This window comes from Homarus americanus, unplaced genomic scaffold, assembly GCF_018991925.1.
Source record: "Homarus americanus isolate GMGI-L3 unplaced genomic scaffold, GMGI_Hamer_2.0 scaffold32871, whole genome shotgun sequence".
Lineage (NCBI taxonomy): Eukaryota > Metazoa > Arthropoda > Malacostraca > Decapoda > Nephropidae > Homarus > Homarus americanus.
Window position 1 is genome coordinate 4,451,592 of NW_024748870.1, and position 20,564 is coordinate 4,472,155.

General features: G+C 41.4%; 2 protein-coding genes across 4 annotated transcripts; both read left to right on the forward strand.

Moving 5' to 3' along the window:
- The first annotated feature begins 603 nt into the window (after positions 1-603).
- LOC121853181 (leucine-rich repeat-containing protein 4B-like) lies at positions 604-5,704 on the forward strand. The gene is made up of 3 exons (XM_042347154.1): positions 604-1,873; positions 2,858-2,968; positions 4,726-5,704. The coding sequence occupies exons 1-3, from the start codon at positions 642-644 to the stop codon at positions 4,895-4,897; spliced, it is 1,515 nt and encodes a 504-aa protein (XP_042203088.1). The 5' UTR covers positions 604-641; the 3' UTR covers positions 4,898-5,704.
- A 3,420-nt stretch (positions 5,705-9,124) lies between these two features.
- On the forward strand, positions 9,125-16,248 carry LOC121853157 (carbohydrate sulfotransferase 10-like). 3 transcript variants are annotated; one of them, XM_042347118.1, is made up of 10 exons: positions 9,127-9,341; positions 11,100-11,490; positions 11,699-12,405; positions 12,673-12,752; positions 12,976-13,089; positions 13,274-13,369; positions 13,650-13,764; positions 15,105-15,194; positions 15,518-15,621; positions 15,881-16,248. In XM_042347118.1, the coding sequence occupies exons 3-10, from the start codon at positions 11,754-11,756 to the stop codon at positions 16,130-16,132; spliced, it is 1,503 nt and encodes a 500-aa protein (XP_042203052.1). In that variant the 5' UTR covers positions 9,127-9,341; positions 11,100-11,490; positions 11,699-11,753; the 3' UTR covers positions 16,133-16,248. The 3 variants fall into 3 exon arrangements, with proteins under 3 accessions (XP_042203053.1, XP_042203052.1, XP_042203051.1); XM_042347117.1 differs by lacking the exon at positions 11,100-11,490; XM_042347119.1 differs by lacking the exon at positions 15,105-15,194 and having other exon boundaries at positions 9,125-9,341; positions 11,100-12,405.
- Positions 16,249-20,564: the final 4,316 nt, after the last annotated feature.

The window sequence follows — 20,564 nt, forward strand, 5'->3', positions numbered from 1 at the left end:
ACCCACATCACTTAACCTAACCTAACCCACATCACCTAACCTAACACCAAAGATTTTCGAATATATCTCCGTCGACACTGACAAAATCACCACAAAAGGGAGAGAAAATGTTGTTTTATGCAGCCTGATGAGATTATCCCCTTGTTGAGCATCACCGGCACTCGTTTGAAGTAAATTGATTTTCATATGTGCAGTATTGAATATGTAAAATAGGCTACTTTTATTATTACATATTGTTGTTGTTGTTGTTGTTGTTTTGGGAAGATGTTATACATAGTGGAAGAAATTGCAGCTTGTTGAGGGATCTATGTTACAGGTTTGTTGCTAACACGACAGTATATTGGGAACCTATTTCAGTAAGTGTGAGACGTATAGTTATTTTTAATGTAGTATTTCATTCATATATATATATATATATATATATATATATATATATATATATATATATATATATATACAGAGAGAGAGAGAGAGAGAGAGAGAGAGAGAGAGAGAGAGAGAGTACAGGTATGTGGTGTTCAAAATTGCTTCACATTATCGGGTCAATTAATAGTGACAAGTCTTGGTTGAAGGTTTCGTCTTGTATTTATCGTTACAGTGTAACCATGTGGCGTTGTCACTGACTGTTGTGTCTTGCAGGTATGGTGGTGTGGTGGCTGGCGTGGGCGTACCTCCTGGACTTGGCACAGGCGTTCTGTCCTCCCGGGTGTTCCTGTGATGACGCCGCGCCCAGTGCCAGCTGTGTGGGTATGAGCCTCAACGTGGTGCCCATCCTCTTCAACCCGGGCCTATGTCGCCTCAACCTCGCCCATAACTCTATCAGCTCCATTGACGAAGCCTTCGTCTTCCTCGACAAGCTACAGGAGCTCGACCTGTCTCACAATCTCCTCATCTCTGTGAGAACTGGGAACTTCAAGATGCAGTCGGGGTTGTTGGAGCTGCGCCTCGCTCACAACAACATCACCTCCTTCACCAGCGGTGCATTTAGGGGTCTGGTAGCCCTCAGGACACTTGACCTGAACCACAACAGCCTCCCTGACCTACCTGTAGGAGTGCTAGACGACCTGCCGCAGCTCACTGTCCTTCACCTTGCACACAATCGCCTGCACATACTAACACAACGAACGTTCCGAGGACTGCGAGGACTTTTACTTCTTGATCTGTGTGACAACTACTTCCGGCACGTCCCCACGACGGCCTTTGAGGACTTGACGTCACTACAGACTCTTCATCTTTGCCGCAATCGCCTGACGCGCCTTGATCCTCTCGCCTTCCCCACCGACACCCTCACCTCCCTCACGTTGGACACTAACAACATCGATAGTCTTGACAAAAGAGCATTCCTGCGTCTTCAGCAGCTACAAGAACTCAGACTAGACTGCAACACACTTCACGAGGTGCCAACAGAAGCCCTGTCCCTATTAGTCACGCTAGATTTTCTTTCGCTAAGTAGAAATAAGATAAAAACTATCGGGCCAAATGCTTTTCGGGGCCTTGGTCGCCTCTCTACGCTAGAGATATCACGGAGTCCACACTTAGAGAGTGTACACCCGGAGGCCCTCGACGGGTGTAGAGGACTGCAGACTCTGACCATCTCCCACAACCCTCTTCTAAGACACCTGCCAGCGGGCCTCCTCACCTCCCTCCACAGTCTGCGTAGCGTCGACTTACGCGCCAACGGCCTGCAGAGTTTCCCTGAAGCTGAGGTGCCGTGGAGTTCCTTAAGAAAGATGGACCTTCGAGACAACCCGTTGGTGTGCAACTGTTCGCTTCAGTGGCTGGCTGAGCTGCTAGGGTCCTCCAACACCTCCCTGGCCGCCCCTGACCTTCAGTGTGCTGCCCCTGACAAGCTCCAGGGACTCTATCTCTCCAGGTAAACTTAAGAGCCTGTTTTCTTTTTTTGTTCCTCTAGTGAAGTAAACTCAAACCTTCATCATCAAAATTATAGTTATTTAATCCCCTAAAAGTACCAAAGGCCGCAGCGATATGACTACATTCAACAGCATATATTTGTTCTTTATATTACGTTCAAAATTATACTTCCTTGGTGACTGTGGGCTGTAGTACAAGGTGTGTAGTGGAGGACAGTATGGTGACCCACTACACCTACCAGCACCTCTCTCTCTCTCTCTCTCTCTCTCTCTCGTATAATCATCTTTGTCGTTTGTGTTTTAGTATTGTTTATCTTCCTACTTACTCACCCTCTACGTATGTCATCTCTGCCCTCACACATCAGTCACTCCTACAGCTGGGGGAAGTCAGCCTTGATCGTCCCTAGTCCTCTTCCTGTCAGCAAAATCCAGTCTAATACCACGTACATTTATTCTTGATCTCTCTCTCTCTCTCACTCTCTCTCTCTCTCTCTCTCTCACACACACACTCTCTCTCTCTCTCTCTCTCTCTCTCTCTCCTACGTGTGTTATATAGTGATGTCTCTCGTCTTACTGTACTGCCACTTGGTTCCCTTAACAGCTAGTGTGCCACCAACAACAGCCACGTACCGGCACTGTCTATCTCCACCGTTATTGTTTATATAAAGTCACTGTCTATATATACACTGTCACTGTCTATATACACTGTCACTGTCTATATACACTGCCACTGAGTCCTCTTTAAGTACTGCTGCTTGGTGATTGCCGTGGTAACTGAGGCCTCTTAAGTACTGCTGCTTGGTGACTGCCGTGGTAACTGAGTCCTCTTAAACTGCCATGGTAACCGAGGCCTCTTAAGTACTGCTGATTGGTGACTGCCGTGGTAACTGAGTCCTCTTTAAGTACTGCTGCTTGGTAACTGCCGTGGTAACTGAGTCCTCTTAAGTACTGCTGCTTGGTGACTGAAACATGGTGTCTTCCCCCAGGTTGGTGCCGAGTGAGCAGCTGTGTGGTGAGCGGGTCCAGGTGTTGGTGGGCCTCGTGGTGATCACTGCCTCCACCGTCCTCATCCTCACCCTCTCACTCCTACTGTGCAGGTAAGTCACCCCTTGAGACATATGGCTGAGAGACCCCTTGAGACATATGGCTGAGAACCCCTTGCGACATATGGCTGTGAGACCTCTTGAGACATATGGCTGTGAGACCCCTTGAGACATATGGCTGTGAGATCTCTTGAGACATATGGCTGTGAGACCCCTTGAGACATATGGCTGAGATCTCTTGAAACATATGGCTGAGACTCCTTGAGACGTATGGCTGTGAAACCCCTTGAGACATATACAGTAGCTGTGAGACTCCTTGAGACATATAGCTGAAGAATCCTTTAAGGCCCTTGAGAGATTACTATGGCTGATAACCCTCTAATATATATATATATGGCTTTGAGGGCATTTAAGTGAGATCCTATAAATTTTAAAACACATGACGGTAAGATCTCTTGAGACATATGGCTGTGAGACCCTTTAAGACACATGGCTGAAGCGGGAGTTCGTGGTAAAGTTATATGTACCTACCTATGTTCTCAGTAGCCATAATTCCCACAAGACGACGAGGGGTCATTCATAAAGCCTGTCTTCCCTTGTAAAATTCCCCAGATGGCATAATCCATCGCCCTATTTCTCCCTCCCTCCCATTCTTTCTCTCCTTCTCCCTCTGTCTCTCTCCCTACCTCGGTTCTGTAGCCTTGCCCCTCATAAACCCTGAGGGACATCATAGTGAGCGATCATATGTCCCTCCCAGAAACAAACATAACATGACCTACAATAAGCGTGGTTATGAGAGCCATCTGGTGAGAGATTATGTTATATTAGCCAAGGTTAGGGTGATGAAACTAATGTATTTTGGATCTTTCTGTCGAGAGAGGGTATGGTTTGGTTAGGATAGGTTAGGTTAGGTTAGGTTAGGTTAGGATAGGTTAGGTTAGGTTAGGTTAGTGGTGGATGCTGGAACTTTTCTATACTCGTTTACGTATGTTATTAAGGATTTTCTCTGTGTGTGAATCCAACTATCTTACTTTACCCTTTAAATGTTTTGCCTCGTGAAATAAAAAAGAGAACGGTGCCCAAAGACCCGAAATACATTACAACAACAAAAGTTACGAACATTACACGCGTCCTTTATTACTAAGAGTTTGTTATATTTAATTACGCGTCTGGCTGCTGCTGCTCCCTCTGGAAATGAGTTCAATAACCTCAACTGGGAGGAAGTTTGGGGAGTGATGAAACGGTGGCAGCAGTGAGCCAGGTCCTGATCCTGGCCTCGTGCACACTCTCACGTCGTCTGTGTTGACCTGTGGATCGGCCTGACCTTTACAAGTCTTTATTGAGCGCGTCGTAAACTGGTCCTCTCCTGGTGATGGCAGGCGATGGAACAGGGAGATGGTAGGGCCTACACCCTAAAAAGACTCTTGTACTTCAGTCATTTGCATCATCTCTATGCAGACGCCATAGTTACACTCTCTTTTGTTTACGTGCAGTTAGATATAAGACACCAGTTCTCTCAAATTCACATTAATATTTTCAAACGTTCACCATATCCTAAAAAAAAAAACCCTATTTTCTTTCAAATGTTTCCTATTTTCTGCTAAGACGTGTCCAATTGACACTCTTGGTCAAGCTGCCCCTCGTCTCATACGAGTTCAATACCCGATATGTTTTCCAATTTACTCTCATACATAACCGCACTCTTGCCTTACCTTCCCCCAGCTATGATTTCATCTTCTTTAACAACTACCTCCTCCTCTTTCTCTCTGACTGTGTAAAACAAGTATTTACACTACCTTTGGTATTCACAGATACTGGCGCCGACAACAACGGGCCAAGCTGGGCAGCGGGTGGCCTCCTGACCCTCTGGGGGCCCCTTGGCCGCCTCAGGGGCGTCCTCTTCCCAATAGGCACATCATGGCTGAGGAGTACGTGTACCACACCCCGGCCTCCATCACGAAGGTCCCCGTCACCAAAGTTTAATTTGGTCTTCATCATAAGTTTTCGTGATTTGTGGGGAAACCAGTCAACCTTAGGAGACACCAAGGCCCACGACTCCCTGTACTGACAAGATTTACTTCTGTTAAGACCACAGCAAGAGCCAAGGCCGAAGCAAAAGGAAGGTCGTCCTCACACACACACACATCAAACAAACTCCTTCTATCCTGAGGACTGTCTTAGCACTGAAGATCTACAATGTTGTTGGTACTGACCTGATCAACAGGTTTTCTGTATACTGTATATAACTGATGTGGATGTGTACGACGTTGATCACCGTCAGCTGACACACCTCCCAGTATGTCTTAATTATAAACGAACTATAAACTGTTCACAGAAGCTTCCTCGTTAACAGACTCTTGTTGGCAGAAGCACATAAGTCTGTTAAAGTCTGTTAATAAATGTTAAATAGATATTCAAATTTTGTCTCCACTGCACAGTTTTACATTAACACTCTTAACCCATCTATTAAGGGAATGAATACAACTATAGCGAGGCGTGTGTCGTTCACCAGGTACCCGGCGAGAGGATGAATACCAGTTGATCCCTTTACTGTATACTGGAGCAACAGGTTCACCACGTCCTCATGTATAGCTGAGGTGCAAAGGCTTTTATTTCCCTCTTTGACTAGTATTAAGAAAAGCTAACAATAGATTAAGAGAGAAGTTGTACGACTAATTTTTACCTTCAGATTATCGCTTTGCCGTTGAGAATACCGCTACCTGCAGTGTAACTCACCACAGACCCGTGTTCCATGTAGAAATATACAAGCACATAAAAGACGATGACAAATAATGTACCTGTATATTTTTGTAACTTATACATACATACATACATACATACATATATACACACATGTTTCTTTTAGCTGTATTGTCATCACATATATTTATCAAGATGTTTTTCACTGCACCAGAAACGTTTATCCAGGATCAACAAACGTAGACAACATTTCTCTCAGCCAGACTGTAAACAAATAACGTTCCCAGATGTCGCCGCGACGCTGTGGTGATGGGACCTCCTGTGTTACTCTTGTGTTACTGCTGTGTTACACCTTCTATGTTACTCCTATATAGTGTTACTCCTTTGTCCTTCACCTCACCACCAACACTTCTCCACCCCCACCCTTCCCCTCCCCCACCCACTTCACCCCCCCCACCACACCCCTCCACTCCCCCCTACCCTCCCACCAACTCGCTCTATTACATGAGGGAGACCGATGCATTATCATGGTACATCGCTGACTCTTTAATAAAACCCAAAGCGTGATGGTAAAATAATATATAATAATGATTTAGATAATTACTCGTCCAACCAGACAGTATAATAATCGTCAATCTTATTTTTTTTTTAATACGACTGGAATAAGTCACTAGTAGATGTATAGAGGACGATAATACGTCAAATTTCACTATACAGGAATGAGCTTTTAGTGGCAAGATAGTGAAGAATTTACGAATCACGTGAGTTCTTAAGACACCACCAGCTTATTTCACCTGAAGATTAAACACCCTCACGCTACCTGGGTGGGAGTGGGTTAGGTTAGGTTAGTTTAGTTTTGGTTAGGTTTGGTTAGGTTAGGTTAGTTTTGGTTAGGTTAGTTTTGGTTAGGTTTGGTTAGGTTAGTTTTGGTTAGGTTTGGTTTGGTTAGTTTTGGTTGGTTTGGTTAGGTTTGGTTTCGGTTAGGTTAGCATTAAGTTGGTAAGTTTTAAGATGAACTAAGCTGGGGTGTCTAATCCTCACGTCCGTCACAGTAGGAGGCGTCCGTGAGTGGTGGGCGACCGTGACAGTGGGAAGCGTCCGTGACAGTGGTGTGGACGTCCTTATCCATACCAAACATCCTTATCCATACCAAACATCCTTATCCATACCAAACGTCCTTATCCATACCAAACGTCCTTATCCATACCAAACGTCCTTACCCATACCAAACATCCTTATCCATACCAAACATCATTATCCATACAAACATTATCCATACCAAACATCCTTATCCATACCAAACATCCTTATCCATACCAAACATCCTTATCCATACCAAACATCCTTATCCATACCAAACATCTTTATCCATTTATTTATCAGCACCCAGGTATAGTAGCAATTATAGATACGCAATTTCCACAATCCCTTAAGACTAATACGCTCATATACGCAAACTTTCCTTAACTTTTATTAGGTTTGGTAATGTTCATATTATACGCTATTATTATACGCTATTATTATACGCTATTAATATACGCTATTATTATACGTTCTTATTATACGCTATTATTATACGCTATTATTATACGCTATTATTATACGCTCTTCAGTTATGGCCATACATTCAAGAATTTTGTATTTTTGTAATAAAAGAAAATGAATTAAAGGAAATAACACAGATGGATGATGGTGTTTTTTGTGTTACCTTGATGATTAGAAAATGATTACTGTATGGTCTAACCCTTCAGGTGTACGCAGGTAAGTAGCAGGTGATGAGGCTATCTTCATTACTTATACAGTTGGTTACCATTCATACATAGTAACCACTCACACAGTCACCACTACCCTACTGACAACACAAGAAACCCTTAACAGACAGGTAACTGAAAAGACACAGGTGTATAGATTCATTCCACAGACATAGACAGACAGACAGACAGACAGACAGATAGACAGACAGACAGACACAAACAGATACAGCAGCCAATAAGTGTGAGGGTGTGTGTGTTGCACGTCACTCACTGGCAGGCACTCTTGATTTCCTCTGTGTGTGTGTGTGTGTGTGTGTGGTACGAGGGAGTATTATACCATTTCGTCCCTCCCCCCTCCTCCCCCCCTCTTTGCGTCTATCTATCTATCTATCTATCCTTCCTTCCTTCCCTCCCTCCAGCCATTTTCCCTTCCCTCACTTCATCCATTCACCCGTCCAACCCCATCCCTCCATCCATCCGTCCCCGCAGCCAACCCGCCCTCTCCCCATACCGTCCAACCATCCCTCTCCTCCTAGGACCTCCCTCTTTCCTTCTCACAATGCATCCATCCATCCATCCATCCTTCCATCCAGCTGTCAACACGGTCTAGATAACTCCCTCGTCAATGAAGAGATGGGAGAACGAGTAAGGAACCAGATTGAATGACAAGCGTTGTAGTTAACTTTATTCCCAAACTTATTCGCGAATGAAAGTCGTTTCCGCACAACAACAACAACAACAACACCCACTGTGAACTTTTGAACAATACACAGTGAACTTTTGAACACTATGCGGCACTTGCTTTGTGATTCACCAAACTTGAATAATTAGTTCGAGGGTTCAAGTTTGTAGACAGTAAACATGACCAGCTGAGAGAGAGAGAGAGAGAGAGAGAGAGAGACTCTTTATCGGGTCTTGTTGATTTGTTGAAGGTGTGTGTGTGTACGTGTAAAGAGGAGCAGGTAACTTTATGTTTATATATAGCGTCCACTCTTCATTACTCATCCTCCAGTACTGTTCCATCCATCACTCTCCAATACCATACCCCACCCTAGGTAAACATGATCCTTTTAAAACAACGTAGAATAAGACTTAAGGAACACTCCCATGTACCTTCCTAACTACATTATCAACACGAATTATATATAATCAATATTTTTTTTTAATTCATCTACGAGGCATTTACTTCATTTTAATTTTGCCACTTACACGGGCTAGTTTATTATGCATCCCATACTCAGGTGTTTGGTAAGAACGAAGCGCATATGAAAACTCTCCCGAACCTTGACTCCGCCCAGCAGTGTTACAGGCTGTACCGTTAACCCCAAGACTCGTGTACGTCCATTCCTCCCTGCCAACATCACCAGTAAATGTCATCTACGTCACATCAGCATTTCTTATTTTCTCCAATAATATTAAAAGAATACGGAAATGATAATATATACAAAAGTTTTCCAGTACGAACGGAATTTTGTCTCTAATGTTAAACTGCCAAGACACTAACGGAAAGTTTCGCGTATCCGGACCTTAAACTTGAACGAAACGGTTGGGAGTGGCAGACTTTCTTAAGTAAGCAAGCCTGCACGAAAAATTACTCTGTATTTATTCAGCTATATATTTTGATTTTGTCTTTAATGTAACACATAAAAATATTAGAGGAATGTTACTGCAGAAATTGTGATGTTGGTGAGAGAGAAGCGGGTGAGACGAAGAGAGTGTGATGCCTTCCTTCCCATTCCACGAGTCACAAGAAACCAGTCAGACCAGTCCTCCTCCTCCAGTGTCCGGTGACCCTCCTCAGCCGCACCATCGCCCTGTGCACCCTCCCTTGTCCGCCCTACTTAGCGCCTTGGCCTGTGCTAGCTACTGTCGTTGTGTTGTAGAAATGAGTCAGAAAATCCACTAAATAAATCACACATCCTGAAGATCCAACCATTATATGGAAGTTGTTGTGAACGAGGCCAGGGAATGAGGTACAGACTGCCCTCGACATATAACATTTTTTTTATAAAGTACATAATACTCTTAATGTTCTGTGAGAAATATGATTACTACGAGGTCTGGCGTATAGCGTAGTTATTTAATGAATTACCAGGGCTGAGTGTAGTGCTGACAGTGATATCATCCACAGTGTCAGTAACTATGGTTGCTATGGGAATTAAGTTCCACCTTTATCCTCCAGGTCCGTAGTACTGATTGTGTGTTATCGGATTTGGAATAACAATCCAAAGTGGTATATGTAAATAATTTGCTAATTATTTAATTATCTAGTTAGGTTAGGGAAATGATTACGCGGTGTACAAACATTAGTGGTAAAAACACTATTTGGCATCCGCAAGACGGATTACTTCACGGGAAGTAGTGCGGTATTCCTCTTTCTCTATTGACCACGTTTATATCGTTTAATTTACACGATATCGATGGCAGAAGTTAACTAAAAATGTAAATATGTATTTCTCTTAAGAAATAGTATTGTAAAAAAAAATAATAGTACGCGACTGTCACGTAATTGTACAAGGAAGCAGTGTTACCACTTCGTGGGAATCTCCCACAAATTTGTGTGAGAAATGGAGCTACGTGGGAGGTGTTGTTGGGAGGACGCTCGGTCTTGATAATCTCTGTATATTTTTGTGAATTTTCGGGCAATGGTAAGAATTTTTAATTTCGACATAAATGTTTTGGAGGCAAGCAAAGACGGTGAAAAGAATATATTTCGGTATGAGAGAGAGAGAGAGAGAGAGAGAGAGAGAGAGAGAGAGAGAGAGAGAGAGAGAGAGAGAGAGAGAGAGAGAGAGAGACTGCCAATCTAAACACGAACTGTCAGGAACTGATCCTGTCGTGGCTGACGTTTGGTCCTGCCGCTCTATGCCCTGCCCTGCAGTCTGCTGACTGTATGAAGTTCGTTGTAGAATTGCTCAAAGAAGTCCATTTGCGTCTCCCAGATAATATTGAAACATTGCTCATGATAAAACAGTTGCACCCAACCATTACAACTTCTCAGTTGCATCTATAGCTTCCAAATATCAATTCACATTTACAGATATGGATGAACTCGAGAATAATTGGAATACATTAGGATTTGAAGAGTGGCCAAAGTCATGTTTTAGCAGTACAATGTTATTTTGGGCTGAAGTGAATGATAAGACAAACTCTAGACAAAAGTCCTTTCCTATTATATTCCCCTTAGCTTTAGCTTTGCTCACTCCAATTTTCAAATGCGTCAGTGGAAAGAATATTTTCCCAATTGAGTGCTTGCATTCCAAACTAAGAAATCGCTTTACTGTGAGGTCAGTTGAAGCAATTTTACAAATTCGATATGGGCTAAAGCTGGAGTCAAGGACATGCGTTTCCCTCATTCCTAGTGATGAAATGTTAAAAGGTTTGGGGATAACGGATCCTACAACAAATGAAGATGATCCAGAGGATGTGTTAGTTGCCATAGAATCCTAAAAGATACATGTACACAACAGACTTGTCAACCATTATGTGATGTAAATTATGAGGCTAAAAATTCTAGTTGTTAAGTGAAAGAATCACACTTTGTAATTAACTTTTATTTTGAATGTGATTTCAGTCTTGGTAATAAGTTTTTGTTAATAAACATTTATTTCATCCAGAGTGAATACTTTTGTTTGAAATGTAAGATAATTTTAGTTGTTTTATTTCAAGAACTTGTTTTAAGCAAAATAACGCGTTTTTTTTTTTTACTTGAAATCCCATTTTTCTTGCAGAAAAGACTTGTACAGTCATGTAGTATGAAAGATGTATTATTTTTCTTATACATTACTACATAATAAACGGCATCCCAGTGTTTTGTGTGAAGCATCGCAGGATCTTTGTGAATCTATGTGAGAAATGAGATAAAATTTGTGGGAAGTTAATCCCTGAAAAGTGGCATCACTGCAAGGAGGTAAATACGCCACTCTCATTTCACATTTCACGGGAGGCAGACTCGACTCCAGAAGGCAGCCGGCAACCCAAGGATTATTCTAGCTTTTCAGTTCCTCCAAGACTCTCTACAACTCATAGCAACCCCTAAAATAATAGCTAAGTACCTTGTTAAAGTTTAGGTGATCACTTATTCTTGGGTACCGCCATTTTAAGCATACGGGGCTTGCTTAGGTAATAATTATATTATATATTATATTATAACTTAGATTAAATATCTACAGTTGTTATACGTAGTGGAAGTGACGTTGCTCTAGGTCTACAGTGTGACAGTGGTAACAAGTGACGTATTCTGGTGTGGTGAAGTAAATAACTCACACTCTGCCATGGTTCACTACGACAGGAAGTAATTTACATTCATGAAATTCCTAATGGTCCCCAGATTTAGGTGAAGTGTTTGGCTTCATTATATCCTCTTCGACAATGCCTTTTAGAAAATGAGGAACAGGATTAAAGTGACAAAACTTGGAGTGTTTGTGGTTGTTGGATTGGTCATAACTTTCCAGCTTTACAATAAAACAAAACGAAAATTCACAACCACAAGTAATGGTAAATTTACAAACAGTACACAGATGAACCGGACCAAATTAATTGTAAGTGATGTTTCAACCAAATATACACAAACATTCTCAGAAGTAAGTAAGGCTCTGAAAAATATAACCGATCCACTGATTTACGACAAGTCAATGCTCCCTGGAGGACTCTACAGTGACCTATGGAATAATTCATCAGCCATCACAGAAAACGCGTTAATAGTAGTTAATAGCCATCGTAATATAAAAATCCTTAATTCAAAAACCACGTTTGGGAAATATGATAATCTTATGAGAAAAATAAAGATTGAAAATGAAGAGAGAAATGACAAGAAACTCGTCATGCCTAAACTAAATAGAACAGTAAAGTTTGTCGAGCAGAAAGAGAAGCAACATGTGCCAGGCCCCACCATGGTAGAGGACACACAAAACTCCGGGTGGGGTGACAGAAGAGACGAGTTTACCCGCCGCGCCAGTGTTGTGAGGAGTGTGTGTCGCCAGTTCAAGGTCACGGAGGGGCCGGTTAGCAAGTCTTCACAGGTAGCAAATTACACAGGTATGTATAAAACTTTCTGAAGAATATATTTACCTATGATTTTGCTATATAAAGAAAATACATTTACATATTTTAACCTATTGTAAACGTGCCTCTCTTAAAAACCTAGTGACAATCTGCTCCCCACCTTTCATCTTTTCTTTCGCTCTAATTCCTAAATATCGTTTATCTGTACTGAACCCGTGATGGTGAGGTATTGACGCTGGTCTCTGTGGTAGTGAGACGAGTGTGTGTATGTTAAGTGCGGGTGTCTCTACTATACTACAGGAGCCTACGTGGAGCGGGTATATCCCAACAACTTCCATCTGGCGCGTTCAGCTTCCACCCTCGCCTGCCTCATCAACAAGGTACAGTGCAGTCATAGGATGTTATTAATGGTGGACATATCTCGTAAAGGAATGAATTGCATAATAAACCATTTTCTATGAGATGTGTTGCTGTAGTTGATTAACGGGGACATAAGAGTAATTTATAAACACAGTATCAAGTAATTTAAGTCTATAATTAATATTATTAAACATAATAACACTATGACACACCCACGTCCTCATCCTCCCCCTCCTCCTGTAGGTGGCGTCAACGTCCCTGGCGGTAAGTCTCCTGAAGGCAGATCGCCGTCCAGTACCAGACCAGTGGAGTGAGGCGACCTCCCCCCACAGTGCTGCCGCCGTACTAAAACCTCAGGTCTCTCTCTCTCTCTCTCTCTCTCTCTCCGTTCCTCTTATAATACACCATTATCATTGACTGGATGTGTTTGTACATAATCACCTTATATAATCCACAAATATATGATAATTATACACTTGCTAAATTAATACAAGATTCTATGATGATTTTACTGACTAAATATCTATCTATCCATCTGTAGACTGAGGCAGAGTTTAACTTCGCAAGGAAATACTTCTTCAAATTCCTAATGGTTCGTCACCCTTTCCAGCGCCTCCTGTCAGCCTACCGAGACAAGGCAAGTCAACTTTCCTCTCTTGTAACTGTCTGTCTGTCTTAATGTTAGTTGTTTACAATGCACCCCCAAGACGTTAGTTATTCTTGATAAAAAAAAATAACATGAAGAGAATGATAGATATTAAGATATGGTAACGTGGTGGTGTGGTGACATGGTGGTGTGGTGGTGTGGTGGTGTGGTGACGTGGTGGTATGGTAACGTGGTGGTGTGGTGGCGTGGTGGTGTAGTAGTGGTAACGTGGTGTTGTGGTATAGTGTGGTAATATGGTGGTGTGGTACAGGTGGAGAGAGCTGATCACTGGTCGCTGAAGGAGTTTCGTCGCCATATCATGAACCACGTGAGGAAGGCAATGCCAAGGGCGTCACCACCACACACAGCTCCTTCCTTGGACACAGGTGAGTACTAGGGTTTCCTTCCCGGGGTCCCTGGCGTAAGTGGTTATGTTTTTTTTCCCGGGAATTTGGTTCAAATCCCGGGATTCTTATTGTTATTCATTATCTCTGATTTGCACTGTGTATATACCAACTTCAGTTGAAGCCGAAAGGGCATTTTCAGCTGCTGGACTATTTATTACAAAACTAAGAACAAGGCTCACTGATCGCAGTATTGACTGTTTGTGCTTCTTTAGGAGTTATTTCATGAACAACTATTTGTGTGCATGGCTTTGTGTGTGCAAATGATTCTATTCCTTTTTTTTTCACAGGTCATTCAAGTGTTCTCTTTAATTTTTTTTTGAAGAGTAGGGCTGACAAATGGCATAGAATAATCTTTTTTTATAATGGCTAACTTTGAATGTCATTCCAAATATCACTGAGTTTCTTTTGTTGCTAACAGAATGAGATTGACTGTTTGTGCTTCTTGAAGAGTTATTTCATGAACAACTTTTGATGTGTGCGTGACTGTGTGCACAATGATTTTATGCTACTATTTTTTTCACAGGTCATTCAAGTGTTCGCTTTAGGTTTTTGTAGAATGTGGCATCCAAATGGCATTAAATATAGAATTCTTATTTTTTTATAATAGCTAACTTTGAATGTCATTCCAAATATCTGCGAGTTTCTTTTATGGCTAACGGAATGAGATTAATTAAAATTTTGCTTGTTTAATCATATTATGTACCTATTTTTACACCAGTATGCAAGTTAATAAAGAGAACTTTGCTTCAGTGTAATATTATTTATCAAATCAATTGCCTCTCAAATAATCTACAGATACTACACTAATGAAGTATAGGGTTAGCATATAGCATTAGTTAGTACAAATATCACCTGATGCGGGAAATCCCGGGATCCAGGGAAATATCTGGTTTGTCCCAGAATCCCGGAATGCTAAGAAACCCCCAAAACAGGAAACCCTAGTGAGTACAAGGGGAATAGAAAGAGGAGAGAGTAGAGGCTTTATCGTAACTCAGTACCCCCACGCAGGAGTCGAGCCTAACAGCCCTTACCATTGTACCAAGACAAACTAAAAGAAAATGGAAGTCGATATATAAAACATTTCATTCACTTTAAAATAATACAATAAGGTGTTATTTTTATGGAGAAAGATAGATAAATAGATTGATATTCAGTAAAAATCGTCATACGAATTCATATTGGTTTAGCATGTGCATAGAAGGTGAAGGTTTACAAATACTGTACTGTACTATACACAAAGTACAAGTGTACAAACAATGTACAAGGACAGAACAGGTATAAAAACAATGATAAACAATATAATTCACACTGGCCGACAGGTAAGACTGAACACTCACGTTCTAAGGAACATCAAGACGTGCCCTCCTTCAGCGACTTCCTAGAGTACGTGTTGTCTACTGGCTCCTCAGGTAAATGAAGCTCGTGTGTGTAAGTCATGTAGTTTCATCGTGTTAATATATTTAAGGTTCCTTGTAATTTATTCATTTATTTTGAAAACAGAAAACACAAACCTAACCTATCCTAACCTAATTAACCTAGTCTAACTAACGTAACCAAACTAGCCTAAATTATTGACCCTAAGGAAGGTTAAGTTAGATTACGTTAGGTTATGATATATTAGGTTAAGCTAGTTGTGTTAAGTTATCTCTGATTCGTCTTGTCTAAAAAAATTAAATAGGTAAGGGATTCTGTTCGCAGTGTTTTTTCCAACATTGCTTATCTCTTCGCGTAGATGAGTTCTTCTCCCACTGGGCCCCCTACTGGAGTACCTGTGCCCCCTGCAGTCTTCACTATGACGTCATCGCTAAACTGGAGACCGTACACCTGGACCTGAAGGTTAGTGATCACTGAGATGACAGCTGGTGTTGACCCTTGTTCCAGCTCTGTGAATGTGTGTGTGTGAGAGAGAGAGAGAGAGAGAGAGAAGCTCCTCATACGACAGCACCTCGCCACGGAGCTTTTCCTCCCACGCAATCAAGTCTCTCAGTGCCTAAGCCTGTCAGGACTGGTATTCATAGAGCTGACTGGAGGAGCTAAAAAGTTATGCCTGATCCCACATACAGATCTATGTAACCTCTTGGTGTATCTCCGGCAGCACGTATGGCAACAGCTGGGGCTGAAGCAGTCAGGTGTGCCTTGGTCAAACAGGAATGAGAGGAATGGGTCGTCCAGCCAAGTGAACCACTACTACCAAGGCCTCCATCCGCGCCTCGTGGCCAGGGTCTACCAGCGGTTTGCCCTCGACTTCCACCTTTTCCAGTACGATATCCTGGACGTGTTCAAGGAAGGTGGACACTGCCAGACAAACGACTGTACCGAAATGGCTTCCTATATACGATCTATCTAAATTATCGTAAAAAAACAGCATATGAGCCTCATATTTGTGTTACTCTTACTGAACTTCCTTGTTATGGTGAACTTGTCCTGCAGTAAAATATAACCTTAAAATAAAAATAAATATGATTGTCCTTTTTATTATTTATAGAAATGTCACAAACCCTACAATACCTGGATGGTCATCAGTGATGTGCTCAGAGGTGTGTGTGTGTGCGCGTAATGAAAACGTTAAATATTAGGTTCATGTATATATACCTGTACTCAATCACGTGTTCATACCTGGAACTAACGGATGCCCGCCCCACTATGGGTCACTATTTAAGACTGGAGAAGTCACAAGTTCAGAAAACTATCAGAGCAAACTCTTTTTGGAGTGAGAGTTGTGAACTCTTGGAACAATCTACCAGAAAGTGTTGTGACGACACTGAGTATTAGCTCTTTCAAGACCAGATTTGACCAACAATGGCGCGAGTACAGAATTATTCAGGAGCCAGTGCATGCCCAGTACTTGCCAACAGTGAGTGACGGAGACCTGGCCAACCAGCCAAGCGGCTACCACGCCGATCAGTGGCGAATAGGGTGAAGTACTAGCTTCATGTAAAATTTGAACTTTTTTTCTTGGCCTGAAACAGCTGAACAATTTAAAGTAGTTAATTTATGTCTACAAGACTTTTCCGTGCCCCTTTTTACTTGTTTTCTCAAAAAATCTGATTTTGTAAATTCATATATAAATTTAGATGGTTAGCCCTTCCAACATATTCGTTTTCTTTTATCCGCTAGAGAATATTTTTACGGATAGCTTATATAAATTTATTTTATAATTCATGTTAATTTAGAAGGTATGAATTTTTGTATTATAATAAATATATTTATAAATTACATTACACATAAAATTGTTAATGTTTTTTAAAAAACTGTTAAAGTTAGATGTTGTGGAAACATGGGCATCCACTAGCCATTGGCAAACAAAAAAAATAATATAAAGCCTTTAAGAGGTATCTTAGGCTGTCCAATGAGCACTAAAGTACATAATATGAGGAAATAACTATAAATAACCAGTGTTAATGAGAGAATAATTTAAATCAACCTCATGTTAGCCCTGAAGCTCTTGCGTGGTGGTCCTGATAACACTGCTTACGTGAGACTGGTAGAAAATATGAATCATGGATCTGGTGAATCAAAATAAATACAAACTACAGCTACATAGAGTAGGGTGGACTGCTGAACCCAGAGCTGTGAAGACTTGCCTTCTCTGCTGCATGTTTGAGCAGTTTGCAACTTCGTTGTGATAGGACACTCAATCCTAGTGATTGACCTTACCCAACATAGCGACTGTGCAATTACTATCTCAGATTGTACGACATTCAAACTTCTGAAAAACATATATTTGCGCTCCCAAAATTTTGACTACTCCCCGTGTGTCTACGTCCTGGATTGGCCAATCAGCGGTGTGATACATGCACGTTTACTGCGGTGCTCTGATTGGTTAACCGAACGTGGCGTGGTAGGTAGGCTGTTTCTACTCTCTGAGTCCTCTTCTTTCCTTTTTTCATCCCCCTCATGCACTCTGTTCCTTGAACGGGAGGCGGGACTTAGCGATACGGTCGATCCGGCAAGGGAACCTGTGATAGTGCAGGGCACCCCTTGTCCGGGGGTCACCGGTAGGTGGCAACTTATTTAGACATAACTTATAGTCACAGGTAACCTGGGCGCAGAACCCTACGAGCCCGACGCCCGTCCAAGAGGGGGGGGCGGGGTCACTGCTCCCAGGCAGGAGCCCTGTGTTATAGGTAGGATTGGGATGTAATCACGGAAGATGACCACAAGCATTAGGATTAAACATAGAGATAAGGGACACTCTATTGGAAGAAGAAAAGTGGCAGAAATCACTTATAACAAATTGCAAGTCCCATTAACAAGAATATTTAGCGCCAACGAAGGTTTCAAAGTAATCTGTAAAGATGACTTTGACTCAGACAAAATCCTTTCAAAAGAAGCCAGAGATGTATTTTACAATGAAGGCCTTGTTGTTGTCATGCCACCAAATAAAAAAGCAAAAAGATCAGTTTTCGTTCGTCAAGTCGACCAAGAGATCGGGAGGAAGACATCTGAAGATCTGAAAGATGAACTGGAACGCCAAAACAGTTGGATGAAGATCGAGGAAGTCATCAAGATAAAAGACTACACTCATGTTTTCAAGATTACCTTCGAAGAAGTTTCAATGGCTGAAAAAGTATTACAACAAGGCTTTCTAATATTTAACATGTCAGTAACACCTCATCAAATAAAGAAGGAAACACTCATCAGTCTGCAAACTTGCTTTTCCTGTTACAAATATGAAGAACACACAACGAGAGACTGTCCAGAAAAAGAGAACAAGTACTGCTCAGATTGTGCAGGCGACGACCAAACCTACACTGAATGTAAGAACACACATGTTGGCTGTCTCAACTGTAAGAGAAACGGGAATGCATACATAGGACACAGGACGTTAGCAATGGCATGCCCAATAAAAAAACATATGATAAAGTACAAGGAACAAGAAACAAGGAAAAAGGAACAAGAAAAGAAGGACACGACATACGTCGGAATAGCCAAGAGAGCTGTCCAAGAGGCTCATAGACCAGAATCCACCATATTAAACTTAAGTGAACCAATACATGACAAGGTAATGATTAGTATGATCCATGCACATCTGCACAATATCATTGCACCCGGATCATACAATGAGGAGTTAAGGAAAATGTTTAAATTGAATAACCTACCGGAGATGATATTCCCCGAGAATCCAGAATCCGAAAATTTATTTCAGGCAACATACTCAAGCGAACTGAAAGAAAGACTACAGCTAGACAAACAAAGGTTTGAGCAAGGAGCAACAGCTGATACACAAGAAACACAAGCGAATGATAGAGATCCCAGACAATGACTAGAAGAGACAAAGAGAAGATAGAAATAACAAAAGGACAGACTACAAGACAAAGGATAAGGAGGAGAGAAGATAAAGATGGAGACTGATCACAATATACAACCTGAATCTGCTGAAGATATTGGATTAAAAGTTATCACTACAACAAAACATGGAATCCCAACATCGAGACCAACAGGAGGGACACTAGCAAAAAACGGTGAAGGAGGGATATACAAGTGGACATATCAAGAAAAATCCCTAAGTGAAGATTACGTCTGGACACTAATCACTATGGACAAACTAAAGATTACGACCAATGTCTTTAAAATAGTAGACCCGTCAGAGTTTAGAAGAGTCAGAAGCGGGAAACAGGACGATAGGTCTCCACTCCAACTGCCACAATCCAAGTATAAGAAATAATGGACAATAGACAAACAGTAAGAACTTTAAGAATAATACAACACAACGTAAGAAACTGGAAGACCGAGAGAATTAACCTAAGTATTATATATCAAGAAATGACCCTGACATTATACTAATAAACAGTCACGGTGAGACAGACAACAACAACATGAAACTCTTTAACTATTATGTAAGCCAAAGAAATAAATCGGGCGAGAAAAATGACGGAGTAGCTATAGCGGTTAAAAGACACTTAAAATTTAAACTGACTTGATGATCAGATTTAATTCAAAAATAAAACACAACTCTATAATTACAATACTTAAAGGATGTACATCTTGGGAGACTTTAACGCCAGACACAGGATTCTCGACAATACAAATAATAACGCCGTGGGAAACGCCCTTAATCAATTAATAAATTTAGGGAAAATCAATCATCTGGGACCTAACTTTCCAACCTGGAGAAATCACAATACACAATCGACACCAGACAAAAATTTTACCAACAACAAAGCCTTTTTCAATTACCATATAATACAGGGACCTCTTACAGGCAGTGACCATCTGCCAATTATACTAACACTGTCAACAAGCCCCATACAGATACCAATAAAAAAGAGACTGATAATGAGTAAAACAGACTGGGACAACTTCAAAGACGACTTAGGTAATCACCACTCGATTAACCTACAAGGGAAAACAACAGAAGACATAGACTCAGAAATGGACAGACTGCACTCAGCAATAAAAACATCTATAACCAAACACACTCCTACTTCACACTTTAGAACATTACCCAACAACAGACTACCAGAAGAAGTTAAATTAATCCAAACCATTACAATGAAATAAACAGGTATATGGAAAGACACGGCAGTAACAGATGGCTATATACGACGCAGACAGCACTACAGATAAAATTAAGAGACGCATGTAAGGAAGCAAACAATAAAAATAATGATGACATAATGGTGGCTGACAAAGCAATATATAGACTATAAATTACTACCTAATAATCAAATAATAACCATCGGAGAAATGATGCACTGTCTGAGGAAGTTTAAGGAAAAAGCCCCCGGGCTCACAGGTATTACACGAAATATGATCATGAATCTACCTGAAAACAT